The sequence below is a fragment of the Patiria miniata genome, unplaced genomic scaffold, assembly GCF_015706575.1.
Source record: "Patiria miniata isolate m_02_andy unplaced genomic scaffold, ASM1570657v1 HiC_scaffold_1, whole genome shotgun sequence".
NCBI classification, from domain to species: domain Eukaryota; kingdom Metazoa; phylum Echinodermata; class Asteroidea; order Valvatida; family Asterinidae; genus Patiria; species Patiria miniata.
Genome location: NW_024037047.1, coordinates 6,555,722 through 6,580,043, shown reverse-complemented (window position 1 = coordinate 6,580,043; position 24,322 = coordinate 6,555,722). Strand labels below are relative to the sequence as shown.

General features: G+C 40.8%; 1 protein-coding gene across 1 annotated transcript in view; it reads right to left on the bottom strand.

Annotated features, from left to right (window-relative positions):
• LOC119721165 (mucin-5AC-like) overlaps positions 1-21,747 on the bottom strand; it is a 47,454-nt gene extending 25,707 nt beyond the window's left edge. The window contains exons 1-4 of the mRNA XM_038191035.1: positions 21,648-21,747; positions 18,400-18,591; positions 1,975-9,428; positions 1,081-1,233 (exon numbers count right to left, since the gene is read on the bottom strand). Of these exons, the coding sequence (XP_038046963.1) occupies positions 1,081-1,233; positions 1,975-9,428; positions 18,400-18,496 (7,704 nt within the window). The 5' untranslated portion in view covers positions 18,497-18,591; positions 21,648-21,747. The remainder of the gene's footprint in view (positions 1-1,080; positions 1,234-1,974; positions 9,429-18,399; positions 18,592-21,647) is intronic.
• Positions 21,748-24,322: the final 2,575 nt, after the last annotated feature.

The following is a 24,322-nucleotide window of genomic DNA, read 5'->3' as shown; positions in this document are numbered from 1 at the left end:
CCAAATTTCATGCGACACTGGAAAAGTGTTTAAGACCAGCTAGCCATGTCTTTATCATCCTTTTAAGACCGGCCACGTGACGGGCTCTCAACCAATAGAAATGGGTAATCGGTCTTAGGTATTTATGAATGGAATTCATGATCAATAACTAGGCCATGACGGAAACGATTCCCAGAGTCTTGTTGTGCCGTTTATGGACTAGGAACATGTGATGAAACCGGGGCAGGTTTTACCGTCATACACGAGTTATAATCAAAATTACAAAACTGGCAGGAATTTTTTTAGTAATAGTGAGGATTCGTAGGCATACGCTATGCATAAACACTCTCGACCATTCTGTTGTTTGAATGTTTTGCATCATCTACGCATATTATGCTTAGATAATATCATTTTAAACCAGTTAACCAAAATGGCAGCCTCTGGTGGTAAGGCTCGTTTCTGCAGTTAATCCTTGTTTAGCAATTCACCCTCTTTCAATCAAACGATAGATGATTAACCACTTCGCGCCAGGATTATTTTTGCCAAGCATTGCGATTTTCGCAAAAGGCAACATTTTCAAGCCAACTTCTGATATACAGGCAAATGCAACAAATACGGATTCGCAAGAGTCATTTCAACAGTATTTGTAAGATATTTCTTGCCGAAACTCTTGAGGTGTGTACTGTAGAATAGGCCCTGCACAGCCACCAATTCAAGATCAATACATGGTCCGCCCTCACAGACTTCACAGACTTTGTGTGTGTGTGTGTGTGTACAAAAGACACGAGGATTAGCAGGTTTAGACATCACCCGGAGGCAAGTCGAGGATACCTTGACGTTTTAACCGATCAGACGTGAATGTGCAAAGAACAGCCAGTGCGTGTTATCAAGTCCTCCCACGCAAACTGGTTAAAAGAGGGCAAACATTGAGAATAATTACTTTGAATTTCACACTGATGTATAGTGCGTAATATACCGTACAATGTACCGGTATATTAGTGCCGTGTACATGTATAACTACGTAACCGTATCCATTAGCCTGCAAACCTCTTTATTCCTGGCTCCAAGAGCCAGCTACCGCACATCACTCATATAACTCACCTCAACACCCAGCTCAGCACTCATCGCTGCCGGAGTGAGTGTCGAGAAGACTTCGCTCGCCGCAGTTGGCTCCTCAACGGTTCCGTTCTCAGACACATAGAACTCAACGTCGACATTTGCAGGATTTGATGCAGACCTCTGAATGTATCTTATCTGATGCAACAAGAAAAAACAGGTCAGGTATTCAAAACAGTGGGCATTCAACTCAACCAAAAAAAAGGACTCTAATACAGCAAAGGTGATACAAATGTTAAGCTTTTCTGAGATATGGCAGACACGGGGCGGTATCATAATTGCGACGCCTCATCATAGGTCCGACGCCTCATAAGTCAGAAATTTCAGACTTATGAAGCGTCGGACTTAATGAGGCATACATTCCGCTTCATAGGTCCGACGCCTCATAAGTCTGACGCCTCATAAGTCCGACAATGGACAAACGCTGTTTCGGACTTATGAGGCGTCGGAGCTATGAGGCGCCGGACTTATGCGGCGTCGGACCTACGAGGCGGAATAAATAAATTTGATGGCTCACAAGTCCGATGCCTCATAAGTCTGACGCCTCACAAGTCCAAAATTCTGGACTTATGAGGCGTCGGACCTATGAGGCGTCGCACTTATGAGCAGAACCCTGCAGACACAGAAGAATGGCATTACTTGGCTAATGGTCCTAATTATTGAGGCATAGATTTCTTATGTGGTGATTTTAATTGGCACAGATGAGTATGTGCTGTCCTTGCCTCATATGAACTTAAAGATGGCTAGAATTTTTTCTGGAAGAGTTGGTAGTGTTGTATATTGCAGATGCAGCTTATGCCAGTAAGGCAATGATCGTACAAGCTTATGCCATCTGATTGGAAAGCTTTTTAGACAAATTAGAGTATGGGAAATACTTACAACAACGTCAACAGATTCCGTTGCTCTTCGATGTCTCCCAGAACGTATGTACTCTGCGTTCTCCAGTTCTCCGATTTCGTCTGCCAAACTTAAGGACCTTCGCTTTCGGTTGACGTTTTGTTTGCCATCCAGATAAAGTTTCTCCAGGCCGTTTTCCATTTTGGAGATAAAATCCTTGTCATTCACATCTTGGTTTTCATCAGGTACTAAGATCTCCATGCGGAGGGTCTTGTCGGCAGAGACAGGTGGTCGTGAAGCTGTAACAGCATCAGTCAAACCTGCTGTAGTTCCATCAACTTGTGTTGTTGCAGTTTCAGTGGTTGTTGCATCAGTTGTCAATCCTGCTGTAGTTCCATCAACTTGTGTTGTTGCAGCTTTAATGGTTGTGACATCAACCGTTGGTGTTCTTATAGCAGTTGTCAATCCTGCTGTAGTAGCATCTGCTTGTGTTGTGACAACTTCTGTAGTTGTGACACCATCTGTTAAAGGTCCTACGTCAGTTGTCAATCTTGCTGTAGTTCCATCAACCTGTGTTGTTGCAGCTTCTGAGGTTGTCACATCAACTGTTAGAGAAGTTGTCAATCCCGCTGTAGTAGCATCTGCTTGTGTTGTGACAACTTCTCTGGTTGTGACATCATCTGTTGTAGGTCCGACGATGGTTGTCAATCTTGCTGTAGTTCCATCAACTTGTGTTGTTGCAGCCTTAATGGTTGTGACATCAACCGTTGGTGTTCTTATAGCAGTTGTCAATCCTGCTGTAGTAGCATCTGCTTCTCTGGTTGTGACATCATCTGTTGTAGGTCCGACGACGGTTGTCAATCTTGCTGTAGTTCCATCAACCTGTGTTGTTGCAGCTTCTGAGGTTGTCAAGTCAACTGTTAGTGTTCCAACAGAAGTTGTCAATCCTGCTCTTGTTGTATCTTCTTGTGTTGTACCAATTTCCCTGGTTGTGATATCATCTGTTTTTGGTCCTGTAACACTTGTCAACCCTGCTGTTGTTCCATCAATTTGTGTTGTCACTGTTTGTGTTGCCACAGTAGTTATGAGTCCTGTTGTAGTTTCATCAAGACCAGTTGCTGTTCCAACTTCTGCGGTCGTTATTTGACCTGTTGGTGTTCCTAGAGTAGTCATCATCAGTCCTACTGTAGTCAATGTTCCATCTTCTGCAGTTGTTACGTCGCCTGTTTGCGTTCCTGCAGTAGTTATCTGTCCTGCTGTAGTTCCATAAACTGGAGTTGCTGTTCCATCTCCTGCAGTCGTTATGTCATCTGTTTGTGTTACCACAGTAGTTATCTGCCCTGCTGTAGACCCATCAATGATAGTTGCTGTTCCTTCTTCTTCAGTTGTTATGTCACCTGTTTGTGTTCCTACAGTAGTAAACAGTCCTACTGTAGTCTCATCAACTGGAGTTGCTGTTCCATCTCCTGCGGTCGTTATGTCACCTGTTTGTGTTCCTACAGTAGTTATCTGTCCTGCTGTAGTTCCATCAAGTGCAGTTGTTATTCCATCTTCAGTAGTTGTTATGTCACCTGTTTGTGTTCCTAAAGTAGTTTTCAGTCCTTCGGTAGTCCCATCAACTGAAGTTGCTGTTCCATCTTCTACAGTTGTTATGTCACCTGTTTGTGTTCCTGTAGTAGTTACCTCTCCTGCTGTAGTTCCATAAACTGGACTTGCTGTTCCCTCTTCTGCAGTAGTAATGTCACCTGTTTGTGTTCCTGCAGTAGTTATCAGTTCTACGGTAGTCCCATCAACTGGAGTTGCTGTTCCATCTTCTACAGTTGTTATGTCACCTGTTTGTGTTCCTGCAGTAGTTACCTCTTCTGCTGTAGTTCCATAAACTGGACTTGCTGTTCCCTCTTCTGCAGTAGTAATGTCACCTGTTTGTGTTCCTACAGTAGTAAACAGTCCTACTGTAGTCTCATCAACTGGAGTTGCTGTTCCATCTCCTGCGGTCGTTATGTCACCTGTTTGTGTTCCTGCAGTAGTTATCTGTCCTGCTGTAGTTCCATCAAGTGCAGTTGTTATTCCATCTTCAGTAGTTGTTATGTCACCTGTTTGTGTTCCTGCAGTAGTTACCTCTCCTGCTGTAGTTCCATAAACTGGAGTTGCTGTTCCCTCTTCTGCAGTAGTAATGTCACCTGTTTGTGTTCCTGCAGTAGTTATCATTTCTACGGTAGTCCCATCAACTGGAGTTGCTGTTCCATCTTCTACAGTTGTTATGTCACCTGTTTGTGTTCCTGCAGTAGTTACCTCTCCTGCTGTAGTTCCATAAACTGGAGTTGCTGTTCCCTCTTCTGCAGTAGTAATGTCACCTGTTTGTGTTCCTGCAGTAGTTATCAGTTCTACGGTAGTCTCATCAACTGAAGTTGTTGTTCCATCTTTTGCAGTAGTTAGGTCACCTGTTTGTGTTCCTGCAGTAGTTATCAGTACTACTGTAGTCCCATCAACTGGAGTTGCTGTTCCCTCTTCTGCAGTAGTTATGTCATCTGTTTGTGTTACCACAGTAGTAATCTGTCCTGCTGTAGATCCACCAATGACAGTTGCTGTTCCATCTTCATCAGTCGTCATGTCACCTGTTTGTGTTCCTACAGTAGTTATCTGTTCTAATGTAGTTCCATCAACTGCAGTTGCTGTTCCATATTCAGAAGTTATGTCACTTGTTGATGTTGTTGCAGTAATTAACAGTCCTGCAGTAGTTTCATAAACTGCAGTTGCTGTTTCATCTTGTGTTGTAATCATGTCATCTGTTTGTGTTCCTATAGTACTTATCAGTCCTACTGTAGTCCCATCAACTGGAGTTGCTGTTCCATCTTCTGCAGTAGTCATGTCACCTGTTGGTGTTACCACAGTAGTTATCTGTTCTGCTGTAGATCCATCAACGACAGTTGATGTTCCATCTTCTGCAGTTATGTCACCTGTTTGTGTTCCTACAGTAGTTATCTGTCCTAATGTAGTTCCATCAACTGCAGTTGCTGTTCCATATTCAGCAGTTATGTCACTTGTTCTTGCTGCAGTAGTTAACAGTCCTTCTGTAGTTTCATAAACTACAGTTGCTGTTCCATCTTCTGTCGTCATTATGTCACCTGTTTGTGTTCCTATAGTACTTATCAGTCCTACTGTAGTCCCATCAACTGAAGTTGCTGTTCCATCTTCTGCAGTAGTCATGTCACCTGTTGGTGTTACCACAGTAGTTATCTGTTCTGCTGTAGATCCATCAACGAGAGTTGCTGTTCCATCTTCTGCAGTAGTAATGTCACCTGTTTGTGTTCCTACAGAAGTTATCTGTCCCGCTGTAGATCCATCAACGACAGTTGCTGTTCCATCTTCTGCAGTCGTTATTTCACCTGTTTGTTGTTCTACAGTAGTTATCTGTCCTAATGTAGTTCCATCAACTGCAGTTGCTGTTCCATATTCAGCAGTTATGTCACTTGTTGTTGCTGCAGTAGTTAACGGTCCTTCTGTAGTTTCATAAACTGCAGTTGCTGTTCCATCTTCTGTCGTCATTATGTCACCTGTTTGTGTTCCTATAGTACTTATCAGTCCTACTGTAGTCCCATCAACTGAAGTTGCTGTTCCATCTTCTGCAGTAGTCATGTCACCTGTTGGTGTTACCACAGTAGTTATCTGTTCTGCTGTAGATCCATCAACGACAGTTGCTGTTCCAGCTTCTGCAGTTATGTCACCTGTTTGTGTTCCTACAGTAGTTATCTGTCCTACTGTAGATCCATCAACTGCAGTTGCTGTTCCCTCTTCTGCAGTAGTAATGTCACCTGTTTGTGTTCCTAAAGAAGTTATCTGTTCTGCTGTAGATCCATCAACGACAGTTGCTGTTCCATCTTCTGCAGTCGTTATTTCACCTGTTTGTTGTTCTACAGTAGTTATCCGTCCTAATGTAGTTCCATCAACTGCAGTTTGTGTTCCATATTCAGCAGTTGTGTCACTTGTTGGTGTTGTTACAGTAGTTAACAGTCCTGCTGTAGTTTCATAAACTGCAGTTGCTGTGCTATCTTCGGCAGTTGTTATGTCACCTGTTGGTTCTTCAGTTGTTTTCAGTCCTGCTGTAGATCCAGCAACTGTGTTTGCTGTTAAGTCTTGTGCTGTAGTTTCATAAACTGCAGTTGCTGTCCCATCTTCTGCTGTCGTTATGTCACCGGTTTGTGTTCCTACAGTACTTATCAGTCCTACTGTAGTCCCATCAACTGGAGTTGCTGTTCCATCTTCTGCAGTTGTTATGTCACCTGTTTGTATTACCACAGTAGTTGTCTGTCCTGCTGTAGATCCATCAATCACAGTTGCTGTTCCATCTTCTGCCGTTGTTATATCACCTGTTGCTGTTCCATCTTCTGCCGTTGTTATATCACCTGTTTGTGTTCCCACAGTAGTTATCTGTCTTACTGTAGTGCCATCAACTGGAGTTGCTGTTCCATCTTCTGCCGTTGTTATGTCACCTGTTGATGCTCCTACAGTAGTTATCAGTCCTACTGTAGTCTCATCAGCTGCAGTTGCTGTTACCTCTTCTGCAGTTGTCATGTCACCTGTTAATGTTTGTAAATTAGTTATCTGTCCTGCTGTAGTTCCATCAAGTGCAGTTGTTGTTCCATCTTCAGTAGTTGTTATGTCACCTGTTGGTTCTTCAGTTGTTTTCAGTCCTGCTGTAGATCCATCAACTGCGGTTGCTGTTAAGTCTTGTGCTGTAGTTCCATCAACCGCAGTTATTGTTCCACTTTCCACAGTTATATCTCCTGTCTGCATTCCTCCAGTAGTTATCAGTGCTGCTGTAGTTCCACCACCTAAAGTTACTGTTCCATCTGCTGCAGTTGTCAGTTTACCTGTTGATATTCCTATTACAGTAGTCAATCCTGTTGTTGCAGCTCCAATATCAGTTATCATGATAGCACTTGATGTTGTATCAGGTATTTGCCCTGCAGTTGTCTTTGCTGCAGTACTTACATCATTCTGTGTTGTAACTCCAATGTAAGAAGTAGTGGCAGCACTGGATGTTGAATCAGGTGTTTGCACTGCAGTTGTCCTTGCGGTAGTAGCTGCATCATTTGGCGTAGTAATTCCTATGTCAGAAGTAAAGACACCGCTTGACGTTGTATCATCAGGCGTTAGCAATGCAGTTGTCTTTGCTGCAGTTGCTGCTTCAGTTTGAGTTGTAAGTCTAATATTTGTTGTAATGCCAACATTTGATGTTACATCAGGTGTCGGCACTGCAGTTGTCCTTGCTGTAGTTGTTGCTTCATTTTGTGTTGTAACTTCAATGTTACTTGTAGCACTATCACTTGAAGTTGCATCAGGTGTTGGCACTGCAGTTGTTCTTGCTGCAGCTGTGGCATCATTTTGTGTTGTGACTCCTTTGACCGTTGTACTGACAATGCTTGTTGCATCAGGTGTCGGTACTGCAGTTGTTTCATCATTTTGTGTTGTGATTTCAATATATCTAGTTGTGCCAGCACTTGATGTTGTATCAGGTGTTGGCACTGCAGTTGTCCTTGCTGCAGTTGTTTGATCAATTTGTGTTGTAGCTCCAAAGTTCCTTGTAGCACCAGCACTTGTTGTATCAGGTGTTGGCACTGCAGTTGTTCTTGCTGCAGTTGTTGCATCATTTTGTGTTGTAACTCCTTTGACAGTTGTAATGGCAGCACTTGTTGCATCGGGTGTTTGCACTGCAGTTGTTCTCGCTGCAGTTGCTGCAGTACTGACAATGCTTATTGCATCAGGTGTTGGTACTGCAGTTGCTCCATCATTCTGTGTTGTGATTTCAATGTTTGTAGTTGTGCCAGCACTTGATGTTGTATCAGGTGTTGGCACTGCAGTTGTCCTTGCTGCAGTTGATGCTTCAAGTTGTGTTGTAGCTCCAATTTTACTTGTAGCAGCACCATCACTTGATGTTGTATCAGGTGTTGGCATGGCAGTTGTAGCACCATTTTGTGTTGTTACTCCTTTGTCGGTTGTAATGACAGCACTTGTTGTTGTAGCAGGCATTAGCACTGCAGTTGTTGCATCATTTTGTGTAGTAACTCTTTTGTCAGTTGTAATGACAACACTTGTTGCATCAGGTGTTGGCACTGCCGTTGTTCTTACTGCAGTTGTTGCATCATTTTGTGTTGTTACTCCTTTGTCGGTTGTAACCACAGCACTTGTTCTATATGGTGTTGACACTGCAGTTGTTGCATCATTTTGTGTTGTGATTTCAATGTTTCTAGTTGTGCCTGCACTTGAAGTTGAATCAGGTGGTGGCACTACAGTTGTCCTAGCTTCAGTTGTTGCATCAGTTTGTGTTGTAGTTCCAATGTTCCTTGTAGCACCAGCACTTGATGTTGTTTCTGGTGTTGGCACTGCAGTTGTTCTTGCTGCAGTAGTTGCTACATTTTGTGTTGTGATTTCAATGTTTCTAGTTGTGCTGGCAATTGATGTTGTATCAGGTGTTGGCACTGCAGTTATTCTTGCTGCACTTGTTGCATCATTTTGTGTTGTAACTCCTTTGTCAGTTGTAATGGCAGCACTTGTTGATGCATCAGGTGTTGGCACTGCAGTTGTTTTTGCTGCAGTTGTTGCTTCATTTTGTGTAGTGACTCCTTTGTCAGTTGTAATGACAGCACTTGTTGCATCAGGTGTGGGCACTGCAGTTGTTCTTGCTGCAGTTGTTGCATCATTTTGTGTTGTTACTCCTTTGTCGGTTGTAACAACAGCACTTGTTGTTCCATATGGTGACACTGCAGTTGTTGCATCATTTTGTGTTGTGATTTCAATGTTTCTAGTTGTGCCTGCACTTGAAGTTAAATCAGGTGTTGGCACTACCGTTGTCCTTGCTTCAGTTGTTGCATCAAGTTGTGTTGTAGTTCCAATGTTTCTTGTAGCACCAGCACTTGATGTTGTATCAGGTGTTGGCACTGCAGTTGTTCTTGCTGCAGTAGTAGCTACAGTTTGTGTTGTGATATCAATGTTTCTAGTTGTGCCGGCAATTGATGTTGTATCAGGTGTTGGCACTGCAGTTGTTCTTGCTGCAGTTGTTGCATCACTTTGTGTTGTAACTCCTTTGTCAGTTGTAATGGCAGCACTTGTTGATGCATCAGGTGTTGGCACTGCAGTTGTTTTTGCTGCAGTTGTTGCTTCATTTTGTGTTGTAACTCCTTTGTCAGTTGTCATGACAGAACCAGTTGCATCAGGTGTTGGCACCGCAGTTGTTCTTACTGCATTAGTTGCTGCATTTTGTGTTGTGATTTCAATGTTTCTAGTTGTGCCAGCACCTGATGTTGTATCAGGTGTTGGCACTGCAGTTGTCCTTGCTTCAGTTGTTGCATCATTTTTTGTTGTAAGTCCGGTGTCAGTAGTAACAACATCACTGGATGTATCAGGTGTCAGTAAAACAGTTGTCCTTGTTACAGTTGTTGCTTCATTTTGTGTTGTAACTCCACTGTCAGTGAAAGCATTTGTTCCAGTCGTTGTAACTGCAACAGCAGGGATAAAAGACAACACTATATTAGAAGAAAACAATATCCCAGATCTGTGCTTGCAAGCCTAAAGCACGATACATGTATATACATGGATACTTAAGTGCTTCTATCATGTAGTGTTGTAGATTACATATTTGATTGAATTTTTTCAAAGCCTCGCTTTTTAATGATTCATTTGCTGTTGAGCATTGTCTTTTCACTTCAGGCGTAAATGTACACTGTGTATTGTGTACAGTGAAGGAATTTCATTACCAAGTTAGGCCCCCCCCCCAAAAAAAGTCTCCAGTTTCTGGTATGGAGTTTGCCCCAAAAGTGGTGTGGCGACGCGGGTTATTTTTTTCCCCTACTTTTTTTTCTTCAAATGATGCTGCAGATGACGCTTTGATCCCCTTAAAACTCTCAAAAATATCCTTCAGAATGGAGCTTGAGGTGACCTCAGTAAGGCCATAAGGCTTGAGAATTCTACAACCACTTACGATTTGACCGACACAAACATTCTTCAGGAAATTTGGATAGTCAAGGCAAAAATCAGAGAAAACAGTAACGTCAGACCATACAGCGACATTGACATCGTGCATGAGCTGCCAGGCTGGTCATTAGTCTGCTCCCTTACACATTACGCTAATTAAAAAGCGTTTACAGGTTCCAGATACACGACCATCACTCCCTCAGTCTGGCTTCCAGATGCACAATTACAAAATTACAACACTGTCTTCAAATGGTGCCCGACTAAATTTAGTGCAAAATATATGGGAGCCCAGACAGGCCACATAAAGCTTATACTCGATCATAACCCCATCTCAAAACATGTTAAAATTTTGCAGCAGCAGGATTCCAGTCAAACCAGTGAGTTTGTGCGGTTTTGAGACATCATCTTGCATTGAAAAAAAAACTGTTTAATTTTGCTGACGCGCATGGCTACGGCGACGCGCGCGGACCAGAAACCTGAAACTTTTTGGGGGGGCCTAATCAACCTAATACATATTTATTTTTATGCCAAGCACAAAATATCAACCTTACATTAATGTTTTTATGAATATATATGAAGAATGGAAAATACACACAAGAAAGTGGAAACATTTTACAACTTAAATTTGTAAATTTTAGTAGTACTTAACTAGTTTTAAATACATGTATCAGACTGATTATGTAGACCAACATCATCTTTACATTTTTAATCCTAAATTTACCATTTTCCAGAATTTCAAAATGCAAATGTATGCATTACATGTTGTATGTAAGTAGACTGAAACAGCATACATCATGTGCAGGTTCATTCCTTCTGATGCCACTCACAAAACCAGATCGATGGAAAAGAAAACACAAAATTCCCCAAAACAGCTGGAAAAGCCACAATGAATGGGGCTTAATTAGTAACAGATATCGGGCAAATGCACAGATGTTGCGTATGATTGGACCCACATCTGTCATGTCTGTTGTCCAGGATTATTATTTGTGTGATCTGGTTTGTTGATTGCATGAGTCATCAAAACATTTGTAACAGCTGCTTGCGAATCTTTGTATATCTTTTTAATATGAATTGGCATTACCACTGCCAGTCTTGCCAATACTACATTTAAGTACATTGCATTTAAAACAGACAACAAATTCTATCAGTATTAAGTCCAAAAAAAAAAAAAAAAAAACCTTTTATATCATGTACTATTCTGGTAGAGTGCGCCTTTCTTATATTCCGATGTGCAAATCTTAACTCATTTGTTTTTTTAATGTACTGTATTCTGATATTTGTATGTATGATGGTAAACATTTTAGTAAGTTTGTATTTCTGATTTTGTGTTTTTAATTTGTACGCATTGTGGCAATTTAGCCTCTGGCTACAAACACAATGATTAATAAACCAGAATAATAATAATAATAATAATAATAACAATAATTACATCCAACTTGTCTAATTAAAATCTAGGCTGATGTAATAAATACCGAAAGTAATCTCTTGTTTTCTGTTTCTGTTTGTAACGCAAATTGTTCACTAATATTATAAGGTGTATATATCTAATTATAAAATCTTCAGCAAATTTCAATCACAATTTTGTTACAGTCTGCACTCTCTGTATTAAACAGTTAAAGCAGCATGAGTTACTTTAATTAAAAAACCATTGGTATGGAAGAAAAGCAGCATAATTTGACAAGTGCTACGAATGAGATTTTGAAATTTGTAGCTTTTGTGGTTGAATGCCATTTTAACGATTCGGGAAATTATGTGTTACAACAAAAAAGTAATTCTATGTAAAACAACACCGATACTGGGAAGGGAGGATGCATGGAAACAATACCGGTACAAGGAAAAGAAATTGTTGGTGGCAGATCATATTTCAACCACAGCAGGATCTTATAAAAAGGCCAGTGACATATAGAAAGAAATGTAACACATGGATACATGGATGTATACACATGTAGACCCATATACGGTACATGTACATTGTATACGTGTATAATACAATGAACTTGTACATTTATAACAGTACAATGTGTCACGTACAGATGTACATGTACATGTACATGTAGTACGTCCCTGTATGACTGGTATGCAATGCACAGAGAACAAAATTTGTTATTGAATGAATACATGTAGGTTCAACGGGACAACATACAATGTCATGATACAATGTAGCACAAAGAAATGGGACAATTGTACACAGATGATGCATTTGAAGGATTCTCATCTAACTGATACATGAATGCCCTTTAACATTTTGAGTATAGCTTTATTTCACTATGTGGGGTCATGCCATGTTTTCAAGGCAAAAAAAATAAAAAATGTGTGTAGATGGTACAGACCCGACCTACAATGTACCTTGAATTTTTTAAGGCCAAAATTACCGACCTCCTCCTTTTTATTGCTGTACAATGTATTTGGCCAAAAATGTCATAATAAAAAAATCTTCTCTGAAAGTCTTTTTGTGTGCTTTTAGATAATTTAATAAACAAACAGGTTAATCAAACAGAACAATGTCAAAGGTACCCTAGAGTAAACGCACAAGGGACCGACAAACAAATTTACAAAAAAAAGTTACAAAAGTTACATTGTATATTCCTACCCACCTACCTGCACAATTTTTAGGCATTAACAAATTTGTTTCATATCTTTTTTTCTCTCGACCTACATGTATTAGGCCTATATTTATAAAGCAGATGCTAACTAAAATATCTACTGGTAAAATAACCCCCAAAAATTATCTTTCTTTTTTTTACGTGTTTATGGACAGAGTGTTGTAAACGAATCACAGTAGCTTTAAAGGGTCCATTCGATGAATTTTTTTTGAGAAACACATTCTGTGCAATTTTCTACTCCTCTTATTAACCAAATGAAAACTATCTGATATCACCTTTTTTTTTGGGGGGGGGGGTTAATTCTATTGAATATTGCACTTCTTTCAACATTAAAAATGTGCCAAGCTTTTCAGGGTGTAACCAAGTGCGCTGTTGCTGTGATGTCATTTCAGGAAGACACTGTTGAGTTTAGGGGTCTTAGTTCAAAATGTGAACCCAAAATTTGCTGTAACACTGAGGTTAAAGTGAAAGCAAAACCTTAAAAGTGAAAGCAAAACACACTTTCAGTTGATTTATTTCACAGATAACCGCCTTTTTTCCCAAGGTCATTCAAATCAAATCTCTTTTTTTTTATAAGGTTCATTAAAAGTAATTGACACCATTTAAAAACATTCAAAAATGAAACTATCAAAATATCATAAAATATCCTACTTAAAGGGAATGTACAACATTTGCTTTTGCTGCAATTTTCAGAAATAAATGGATTTGGAGGATTAATATGTTATAGCAAATATTGTTAAACTGACTTGTTTCACGTTTTGGGCTTGTTTTTGCTGGGAAAACCATGAACTTATCATTTTCTTGTAGTCTGGTTCCCCGACTCCACTTAAGATGAAACGGAGAAACGTAAAGACTTTGGGGTATTGTAAGGTCAAAGAATCACTCTAGCAGGTTTGTACCCCTTCACAGTTCTGTAATCTATTGCAAAGAAAATGCGGAATAATATGAAAAAATAGGAGCAGTTTTTGAAAAAAGCCAGTTTTTTTCCAACGCTGGTCGGCCGACCAGCGTTGGAAAAATACAGTTTTTCTTGAAAAGTCAGCACACCAGGAGCCACGATTTTACAGGATGCTTTAGACTGTCAATCCCTAACAATTCAGTAAGGTATTTTGTGATAATTTGATCATTTCGTTTTTTGATGTTTGCAAATGTTGAATCTTCCCTTTAATTCATCTTGTGCATCCTGTGAAATCATTTTGTCTAGTACGCATTCGTTGATGTCACTTTCGAGAAAAAAAAAGGAATTGCCATCATTTCCTCGCCATGGTTAGGACCAAATCGTTGCACTTTCAACAGAAATCTGTGCTTTGCACCGAGAAAAATGAAGTGCATACACAGTTTTCTCAAAAGGTATGATACAGTACCTATATCTACATAGTACTGAGTTGAAATTTGTAAATTTAGTTTTTTAAGAAACTGCTTCAAATTTATTGAATTAATATATTCCTTGAATCGGCAAAAACACATTGTGTTTAAATGGTTTTCATTATAAACATTTTTAGCTCGGACACGGGAATTATGTACTGTATGTAGCATTATATTTTCACTGAAGGACTAATTCTGGATTTTTTTAAATAGAATTTGTTTAAATATTAAAAGGGAGAGGGTGAATTTCTTAAAGTCAGAACTAAACAAATTAATATTTAGAAGAGGGCTCTCCGCTAAGTGCATTAAGCTTTTAATAATTCAAAAATGTGTCCTTGGAGTGTGTAAAACTGGATACAAAGTTTTAAGTTTCAAAAAACCCTCATCCCTCTACGTTAACGTTGCACCTGTTATCGGCAATGATAAAGTGCAGTCTACCAGCAAAGATCCTAATGGTCGATGACAAAACGTTTTCTAAGGAGCTTTTAATTGTCTCCCCTTTGGCTTCAAGATCAAAGTACGGTTAATTCAATTTTGTTTCAGGGATCCGCCTGTGTACAGAACATCTGTTAAGTAAACAACCGCATTCAATTTCATTTTTGAATTTTGACCCCCGGGCCTTGGATACCGTATAAACAGTCAATTCTGGATGACAAAGGGCACCGATGCAACTATCTTTTTTTCATGTCGTGGAGGACAATGGGTCTTGACAAATGGTTCCATTTGTTTTCCATCAAGAGTAAAATGTACACAGAAGGCACATATTGCCAGTACTTACTGGTACTCCAATATGATAACAGACACTTTATAATTTTTTTATTTTTCAAATCAAGTCACTCGTACACATACGCATACCATGGACATGATGGAGGAATAATTATAAGCGCATACAAATGTAGATGAATTTTGTCAAAATTTTTAAGGCAAAAGCCCAACTTCTTGGCTTTCTCTTTGGTAATATTAACACAGAACTACACGTACCCGGTAGTCTATGGTAGTTTGTACACCAACCCAAAAAATTAACGCTTACCCCAAGAGAGTGCGTGCAACATATTTTTAAAAAAAATAGGGCCGACTCTTCAATTCAAAAATAACGGCTCAGGGAATGTAGAAATGATGATTTCTCTATTAGCACAAATATTACAAGGCCTTTAAAGGTAGGGTCATTTGTCATTTGTGCCTTTTTTTTTTTTTCGTTCGAAGCAACAAAAGTGCTCAAAATCAAAAGACAGGTGCTCAACAACTAGCTAACTCCATGAAATTACTGATTATTTTGTCTCCTTCAAAATGACAGCATGGAAAGAATAATTTCACAGGGAGTTTAGGCCTATTGCCTGTACAATTTTTAAACCAAGAAAGCCTTCAACAATATTTTTGTGAGTTACTCTATGGATAGCTGCAAATGATCTACACTACCTTTATTGTAATCAGGCCCTATGTGTGCCAGGCCGGGACTGTCTGCATGGTTTATCATGTGCGAGGACTCGTTATGTGACTTGATCATTTATATCCGGAAAATGAAAGTGTACACTATCCAAATATAAAGTAATATGATGCGCACAAAGAGCGAGTAGAACACAGACAGTGTTCAGGGTTATGTGTTAGACATGAAAAAAACATAATGGGGGCTGTGGCCTAAACCCCAGTTTTTGAAAATAGTGAATTTGTTTTACATCCCTTTCTCTTTTGGACTTCACCAAGACTGCTGTCCAGCCCCCCCCCCCCCCCCCCCCCCCCCTTCTGAACTCGGCATCCCTGAATTGTGTCATATTAGAATCAATACTTCCATCCAGAAAAAAAATATTGAAAAAGTTCTGGGGGAAATATTTCATGAAAAATTTTCAGAAAAAAAAATTTAAATCATCAAAAAATTTTGGAAAAAGGCATTTTCCCCTGTCTAACATTAAAACCCCTCCATCCTTTAGCCTTACAGATATGCAGCCCTCACACACAAAAAAGGAGGTCGCCATTTGGTTTGTTTTTTGGGGCATTTCGTCTTAAAATGAAATGTTTATTTTACCGTGAACCAGTCCCGCATTTTGTCCATTCTTAATCCAGCACATCGTACAACGCCCTTGTTGTGCACTTTCTTGAAAATCACGCAATAATAAGAATGCACACGCATTCTTAAGAAAGAGCACGCATTCTTAAGAATGAGCGCTCATTCTTAAGATTGCGTGGGAATATCACGTGCGCAATTTATGAATTTTACGCAATCTTAACAAACATGGCACGACATAATTATGTTAAATGAAATGTATAGCGGTTAAAAGGGAAATAATTCATATAAAGAGGAAAGAAAATGTTCCATGCTTCTGTACTCGTACAACTACGATAATTTGAATCAAATTAAACCTGTTATTATTGCTTTTTTCTGCCCACTATGGGAAGTTTTGTAATAACGGAGGACTGGGAACTAGTCTGGGAAGTGCTTTGTTTAGGCTAGACAAGTTACAAGTCCCTGTATACATGTATCATATGCATGCCACGAAAAAAAAAAAAAAAGATGTCCAGAAGCTGCCAAAATTGCTCTTTTGACTAGATAGAATCCAGCTCTGCGGCGTAATGGTGGGAATGTGAACAATTAATTGGTGGCAATTTTAACGGAAAATAGCATTAGCGCTATGGGATGTCGCAGTATTCATTCTCATTCTCCACATTCTTCATTCTTACGTCCCCCCCCCTCCCCCTCTTTTATTATCCCAAAAATCAGAATTCTTTCAAATACACTATTATTATGTCTCTTATTTTTTTCCCGGTCCCCCCCCCCCAATACGCGTATACTTTGACATCCACTCAACTTTTCAGCGTTAAGTAAGTGACCTTGCGATGCAACAGTATAATTATTAAGAATCAGTGAACGAGAATGCAGCTAGACTTGCCAAGCGCAGCCGGTGCTCGGCATCGACAAGACCGTTATCTTGTTGCGCATTCTTAAGAATGTGCGCTCAATCTGGAAGAGTTATTTTTTGGCGAAGATTGCGCAAGGATCCAGTTGCGCAATCCTAAGAATGTGCATGCGCATTCTTAAGAATGCGTGATTTTCAAGAAAGCGCACAACACCCTCATGCACGCCTACCGATGCATGTATACAAGTAGGCCTACACCATAAAAGATATTTAATTACCATGCCAATTTGAGCGAACATGTGCTGGATATGGCACAATAGGCTAGTCATTACGATGATGCAGATTGAGTTCGAGTCCCAGCCCATGCCACTTTTTTTAATCTCTCATAAAATTAAGAGTCATCTTCTGTTTTAAATTGAATCGTACACTTACATGTAATTGCAAAACATTTCATGGTCTCTTTTTGATTAGTGGCTCTTGGGGATTTATTTAAAGGGAAATAAAGTCCAAAACTGTGATATTTTAGGTCTGATTCACATTTCCTTAACACGAGTCTTAAAGACAATGTTAGGCCAAAAAAAAAATTCTGCTTCCGATTACATAGCATTCAAAAATAGGGTAGAAAGGTAGGGAAATTTTTTTTTTTTGATTTTGTGTGTGTACGATCATGAGGAGGCGTCTGCGTGTAGTCAAGGGTAAAAGGTAGTAATTGATGGTTTTGGGTGTTTTTTCCTCATTTTTCCCGTAAAAAAAATTTGGGTTAGGGCTGTCAGAAAAGGCTAGGTAGGGAAACCGGAAGAATTTTTTTTTGCCTTAGCGCGGAACCCCCCCCCCCCCAACTCCCCCCAAAAAGCCACTTCACATATAAATTCACAACACTGAAAACAATCGGAGATGGTTCACTGTCAAATAGGCCTACACACTGCCAATGCCATCTTATTTAGGATTGTCATTAGAATATTGACTTTGTTTTTTGAAGAAAAAAAAACAGAGTAGGCCTAGGCCTACATCAACCGTGTAAAGTAACATTGCAAAGATTAAATTTTGAAGAAAGCAATTATTACGGTAATCCTTACTTTTAGGACCCCGTTCCTATATATAGGAAGGGAAAGACTCACCAAAACAATTGACTAAATGACACTCAAAAATTGACATTCTGATATTTCTTGGCACATCTGAACAATTGGCAATGACACCTTCTTGAATATCAGCAGGTTTAATTTTGTGGAAAGAGGGCAGGGCTTTGATTTATGAGGGAAATTAAGGGGTAACAGACGACGATGACAACCAGAAAACAGACTCAAAAACCAAGATGGCAAACGTGAAAGCTCAATGCGATGAAAGCTCGATGCTGATTAGCTGATAAAAAATGAACAACTTATTTATTTTTTTTAGCAGCCAATCAGCATCGGGCTTTCATATATGTAGGGCTTTCACTCGTGTTGTGAGAACTACAACATGCACGTCTGGCTGCGAAAAAAGGTAGGAAAGTCACATTTTCTTTGAAAGTGCTTTCAAAATTACAACTACATGTAACTTGAGTTTATATGAAGAAAAAAGACTGCTTTAGCCTGCAAAAGTCACTTTGGTAGGCCTACTGGACAGTCATCTGCAAAAGTCAGTTTTGAACAGAACTCGTAAAAAATAGGTGTCCTAAAAGTAAGGATTACCATTATTACCTTGGGAATATGAGATCCTCCAGAAATTGGTCACAACGACCAAAAGGAGCAGCAACCTCCAACACCCCCTGCCATGTCCCGAGTCAACCCCGCCCATTGTTGGATCTCTGCTTCACTTGTCAGCCACACACCTCAGGCCACCAGGGAATGGATCACAACAAAGTTGGCCGTCCACCAACGATTGTCAGTCACCTGTGAAAAGAGTGAAAAGGAAAGCTGTTGACATACTCACTTCACAAAGTCACAATGGCTTTAAGCTTTAAAAACCACCGAAATCATAATCGCACGCGCGAAAGTGGGAGATTTATTTGGGTTGACGCATGCGTGAGCAACAACAATCACATGGCACGTGTGCAGACGTAGGCACAAGGCCTTTACACCACGAACCGAACCGAACACAGCCCGAAATAGGAACGCCAAAATAACAAGATTTACTAGCAAACATTTTACCCGGAACGTCCCTCATTTGTATCTACATCTGAAGTTACCTGTATGCGGTACTGGACCTCAGATGAATCAAATTAATTCGAGTAAAATTGATGCCGTTTCCAAGGCCGACCACCGGCATTTGAGACCGGCGGGGCCATTTTGCCTTCGGTCTTGTAGGACGCCACCAAGTGATGGTTTCCATACATATACTGACGGGAAAAGCATAAAAATAACAAAAACGCGCGCGATTTTTCCAGAAAGTTCCCCTGAAAATAAAATTTAAAAAGAAACATCAAGAAAACCTTTTATACCAATAAAAATTAAAGGAAGCATGATTCACTTGAAATTGCTCGAGACGATCAATCCTAGTAGTAGCAGCGGCGGCGGAACTTGCTTTTCAAACGGGGGATGGGGGGGGGGGGGTGTCGGGGTGTCACCAGAAAAAAAAGGCACCTTCCGTCCATGTGAAAGAGGAGACAATTTTGAAACTATTTCCGTTAACATTGCAAGGAATACATGTTACCCGTAACAACATTTACTAACAACATTGATATTGGCCTAGCCCACACTTCTGTTTTTTAATAATTTTTGCGTTCAAAAGTGTTAATCCCCTTACTCAAAAAATTACATTGTAGGCATATTATTCCTGAAATAGTCTCAACATTGTTCTAGTAATTTTTCACTTGAGAGAGCCCTTCGGCCTCCAGGACACCTAGGCAGTAACCCCTCTGGGTCCGCACTTGAATTTGACTAGTTAGGCCTATGCCGGGACCATATCGTTTTATCGTGAGACGGCCGCTCTTCCATCTTGAGAGGGGCACAGTTTTTATGTTGCGAGCGGGGCACTAATTGTGCTTTCGAGGGGCAGTTTTCCATCTCGATGAGTTACCGCGAGAGGAGCACTAGTGTTTTAAAGGCCAATTTCATCTCGAGAGGGGCACAAGTTTTATTATTGCAAGAGGGGTATTGCTTTCGAAGGGCACTGTTGCATTACAAGAGAGGAGACCATAGCGCTTTCCTGTGTGCGTTTGAGGGGCAGTTTTGTTTTCATCTCGAGGGGGCATATGACCGCGAGATGGGCCGCACTTTTGCATGGCCTGGGAACCCCCTGATGGTAGTAGGCCTATATCATTATAGGGAAAATTCGGGACAAGTAGGCCCATTAACTCAGTGAGTTTTGACTATATGTCCGTTAAGTTAAAGCTATTGCTAGAGTATTGGTGATCGACTCTGTAAAAGTAAGACTATAACTATAGCCCACATAATGATCCCCAGGCTGACGATGGGTGACACTCAAAATGTCTCTGTTGACGTCTCTCTCTCTGCCCGAAGGGCGAGAGCTTGCGCTGTTTCGCACGCTCGGAGGTTTGCTGGGACCATGTAGATGGGTTGAAACCAAAGATTTGCAGAGTCCAGACTCTTCAGTCTTTCAAGTCCAGCGCTTTCTTGATAGTAGGTTTCATAAGGTTAACTCACCAGCTGATCTAGCTCAATTTTGTGGCCCCTTTCTCATGGCCCTCCTGACCATACCAACCACAGTGTGCCCGGCAGACGTCCATTTCCTTACATTGGTATGCATGTGGATCATTGCTGCATACATGAAAATTGGTTACCTTTCCAGCTAGGCTGACACCCCACCCCCCCCCCCCCCCCCCCGGCCCCCGATCTATTACCATGTACCAGCTCCGACAGCATGAGTTGCTTGGGAACTTGCGGTTATTGTCCCCGGGCTATGATGCTCCCTAAAACCATGGAGCTATAGCTCCATGCTAAAACTGAGCGCCAAGATAAAATAGCCCGAACCAGTTTATAACGTCTTTGGCTCGGCACCATCGCCAGCTCCGGGCAAAATGAAGACGTTTTATTTTTCAATGTAAGATGATGTCTCAAAACCGCCAAACTCACTGGTTTGACTGGAATCCTGCTGCTGCACAATTTTAACGTGTTTTAGATGGGGTTATGATCGAGTATAAGCTTTATGTGGCCTCTCTGGACTCCCATATATTTGCACTAAATTGAGTCGGGCATCAATAAGACATTAGCCGACATTTGAAGAAAAAAAAACGGGTAAAAAAAGGCCGCGTCGCCACGCCACTTTTGGGGACTTTTTGGGGGCCTAACTTACGATTTTTTTTCAAGGGTCATGCACTCTGCCCTCCCCCCTAAAATCACACTTCAATAATACAACAAATTGATAATCACATAGGCCTATAAACCTTTTAAACACTTCACGGAAACAAAACACTGACCGCATATCGTTTGCACAAATATAATTTGGTTCCTTTCAAAAGTACCCAATCGGCTTCTGTAATATGAAGCCTTTTAAACAAAACTGCAAAGACCATTTTCCTGTGAAAACTAATCTCTATAGTCTTCGCTGCTGCAAGAGCACAATCCAGATTGTGAATAGTTAGCTTTATACATTGAAGGACGTACGTGGAGACCAAGTAAGCTATTTTCCAGAAAATTGACATTTACCTTGTAAGCCCCACGCTGAAACCAACAATAGGCCTGATAATAATATACAATTAGGAAAAGAGAAAAGCTTCCTATTTCGGCAAAAGAAACTTCCACACAATTCGTAAACTTTTTTTATTCGAGGCCAGTAAAATAATTCCCATAGACCTATATAGGCTACCATGGACACAGACATACTTGTACTTTACTCTGGTCCCTTGCATGATGTATACATCGGCCTACTGCGGGTTCCTACTTCCTATATAGCTAGCCCATTCAACAGTCAACTAGGCCTTAATTTAGGCCAATTATAATCATTGAACTTCCCTGAGGATCACAACCAACATTTGAGGGCAACTTACCTGTCAAGATCCCACATATTTCGACGACTTTTTCTTCAGGTTTGACGAAACAAATACAATTTCCAAAAGTTTTTAAAAAAAAATAATGTACACGCGTCTGTTGCTACGGTTAATAACAACGCTACCTGACTTTATTGTGTACTAAAGGGGTACAAGGTCCACCCCTGCTGGTAACCGTTTTTCCCGTGTTACTATACATGACACGGGGAGCCAGCTAAAGGCCTTCTGTGGGGGAACTCGTTGCTAAGGGCAACACGATCGTTCTAATGCCAGATAACATACCGAAGCGACTTTTGACCCCAAGGGTAACTTCTATACTGCATGGTATAACTGCAACTCTATAGGCTTATAATAGGGAACACTGTCGTATAGGCTTATAATAGGGAACACTGTTGTCGAAGATACTGTCTGTATCCATGTTACGGGCATGATACCTGCATGGTACAAAAGGGTCTGATTAAGTGCGGGTTATACATGTTATGGTCCGAGGAAACGAAGACAGAACAACAGGTTTAATGTGGTCATCGAACGGAAAACTATATATATATATTGAGAGCGCCCCTCCCTTTGGAGGCTGGCATGTACTTTTGTGTGCAAAATGTGTGGGACGCGAGGCGTACCACGGACGTTATACCCGGGGCCGGGGGCAGCGGCGTAGCCAGGGTTCTCATCCTAGAGGGGCGTGGGGGAGCAAAAAAAAATTCATCTGTGCTGAAAGGTAGACAGTGTTTTTTCACCGGACACCCGGCCTCAGTAAAATCAAATAAAGGAAAGGGGGGTTAGACACCATCTTCCCATGGGGCGCTGTTCAAAACATATATCATGGTTAATGTTAGACAATAACTACCGCTATTCGCTTTCCACGGACGATAAAATAAACAGCCACCGCGGCTTTAGGTGAAAAATACACACAAATCGCGGAATAAGCGACTTATTAATGTTTTTCCGGCTCATCATGGCTACTAATACGGCTGTGCTTTTCTCCGGATGCCAAATTTCCAGTGTGTGTGTGTGTGTGTGTGGGGGGGGGGGGGGGGGGGGGGGGTGAATGGGGGGCACTAACTTTTTATGGGGGGCGTTCCCCCCCCCCCCCAGCTTTATTTTAGAATTATTTTAGAATTTGAACTGTTATCTTTATTTTAGAATTATAAAGGATCTAATTAAGTATACACTCTATAACTTTATAAAAAAAACTTAAAACTGTTCCAGTATGGGACCTCTACAACGATGGCCTTTGTGCAGGGTGAGTCAAAACACCGAAACCCAAATGTCGGGACTATTGTTTTAGTGAAGTTCTGCATGTAGCACTTTCAAAATCTAAGATATGAAAGCCCAATTCATAAGCTTTCTTTTATAGTACAAGAATCATTCAATTCACTCGTGTACTTTTAAAGTTAAGGAATTTTAAACACAACCACCGCACGGTTTTAAAGTTCTGTTCGCGACTCCGCGGATCACAAGAAGGTTACGTGTTCTTTAAGCAAAACGAAAACAAATCACATAGGGAAGTCTGTGAATTGTTTTCGTTTTGCTGAAAGAACGCACAACTTTTTCTGTGGTCCGTGGACAGAACTTTAAAACGGTGGTTGTGTTTAAAATTCCCTAACTTGAAAAATACATGAGTGATTTGAATAATTCTTAGACTAAAAGAAAGCTTTTGAATTGGGCTTTCATATCATAGATTTTGGAAAGTGCCACTTGCAAAACTTCCCTAAAACAATAGGCCCAACATTTGGGTTTCGCTTTTTTGACTCGCCCTGTATTAGGGGATTAATCTGTAATCCTATCCTATATCCTATCCGGTGCCATCCTCTGACAAGGATGGGTGGAAGCCAACTTTGCATACATCTCAAAGTCACACCCCACTGCACACGCACAGCCATAAAACCTCCAGCGTCATCCACATCCCATCACTCACCCTCCTGAGGACGGACAGAGAACACTGTCCGAAACGTCGAGTTCTGCACTCAACCAACCCGTTCTTTTCTGAACCACACTTCTTCCAAGAAGAGATTCCTTTCCACATGGTGTTACCCAAAAACTTCCTCTATTTTATCTTATCCGCCATGCAAAGCTTCAAGTCATATATACATCTCCAAGATTGGCGATATTTGGCACATCGCATTTGCATGGCTGTGTGGATGCCGAGTCCGGTCCAGTCCTTTGGTGTCTCTCCGGGTTGCTTTGGGTCGACCTCTTGATCTTTTCCCCTCTACTTTGCCTTCTAGGATCATTGCTCCTAACTCCCCAGCACTTTTCTGGCCAGATGCCCGACGCAGTAGAGCTTCCTCCGGCGGACAGAAACTATGAGTTCTTTGGGCGAAATCTCAGCTAGTACTGATTCATTTTTCCTTTTGTCTGTCAACATTATTCATTAATATTCCACTTTGGCACACCCCTCAACTTAAGTGCCATAACTTCAACCGATCAAATCAGTTTAGTTAATGTCGTTGTGGCCCTGCTATATGTTGTCATTTTGGGATGCATCTACAAAATAATAAATAACATGTAATAGCGTGATAAGAGTTGTTTTGTCACCTTTTGGAATCCCGCCCTCTCCTGGTCGCCAAAAGTAAGTTACGACGGCTGTAATATTTAAACAAGTATGAATAAAACAACACATGATATGTAGCTTAGAAACCGGTGTTTACTGTGCTCTATGACTAAAGTATGAG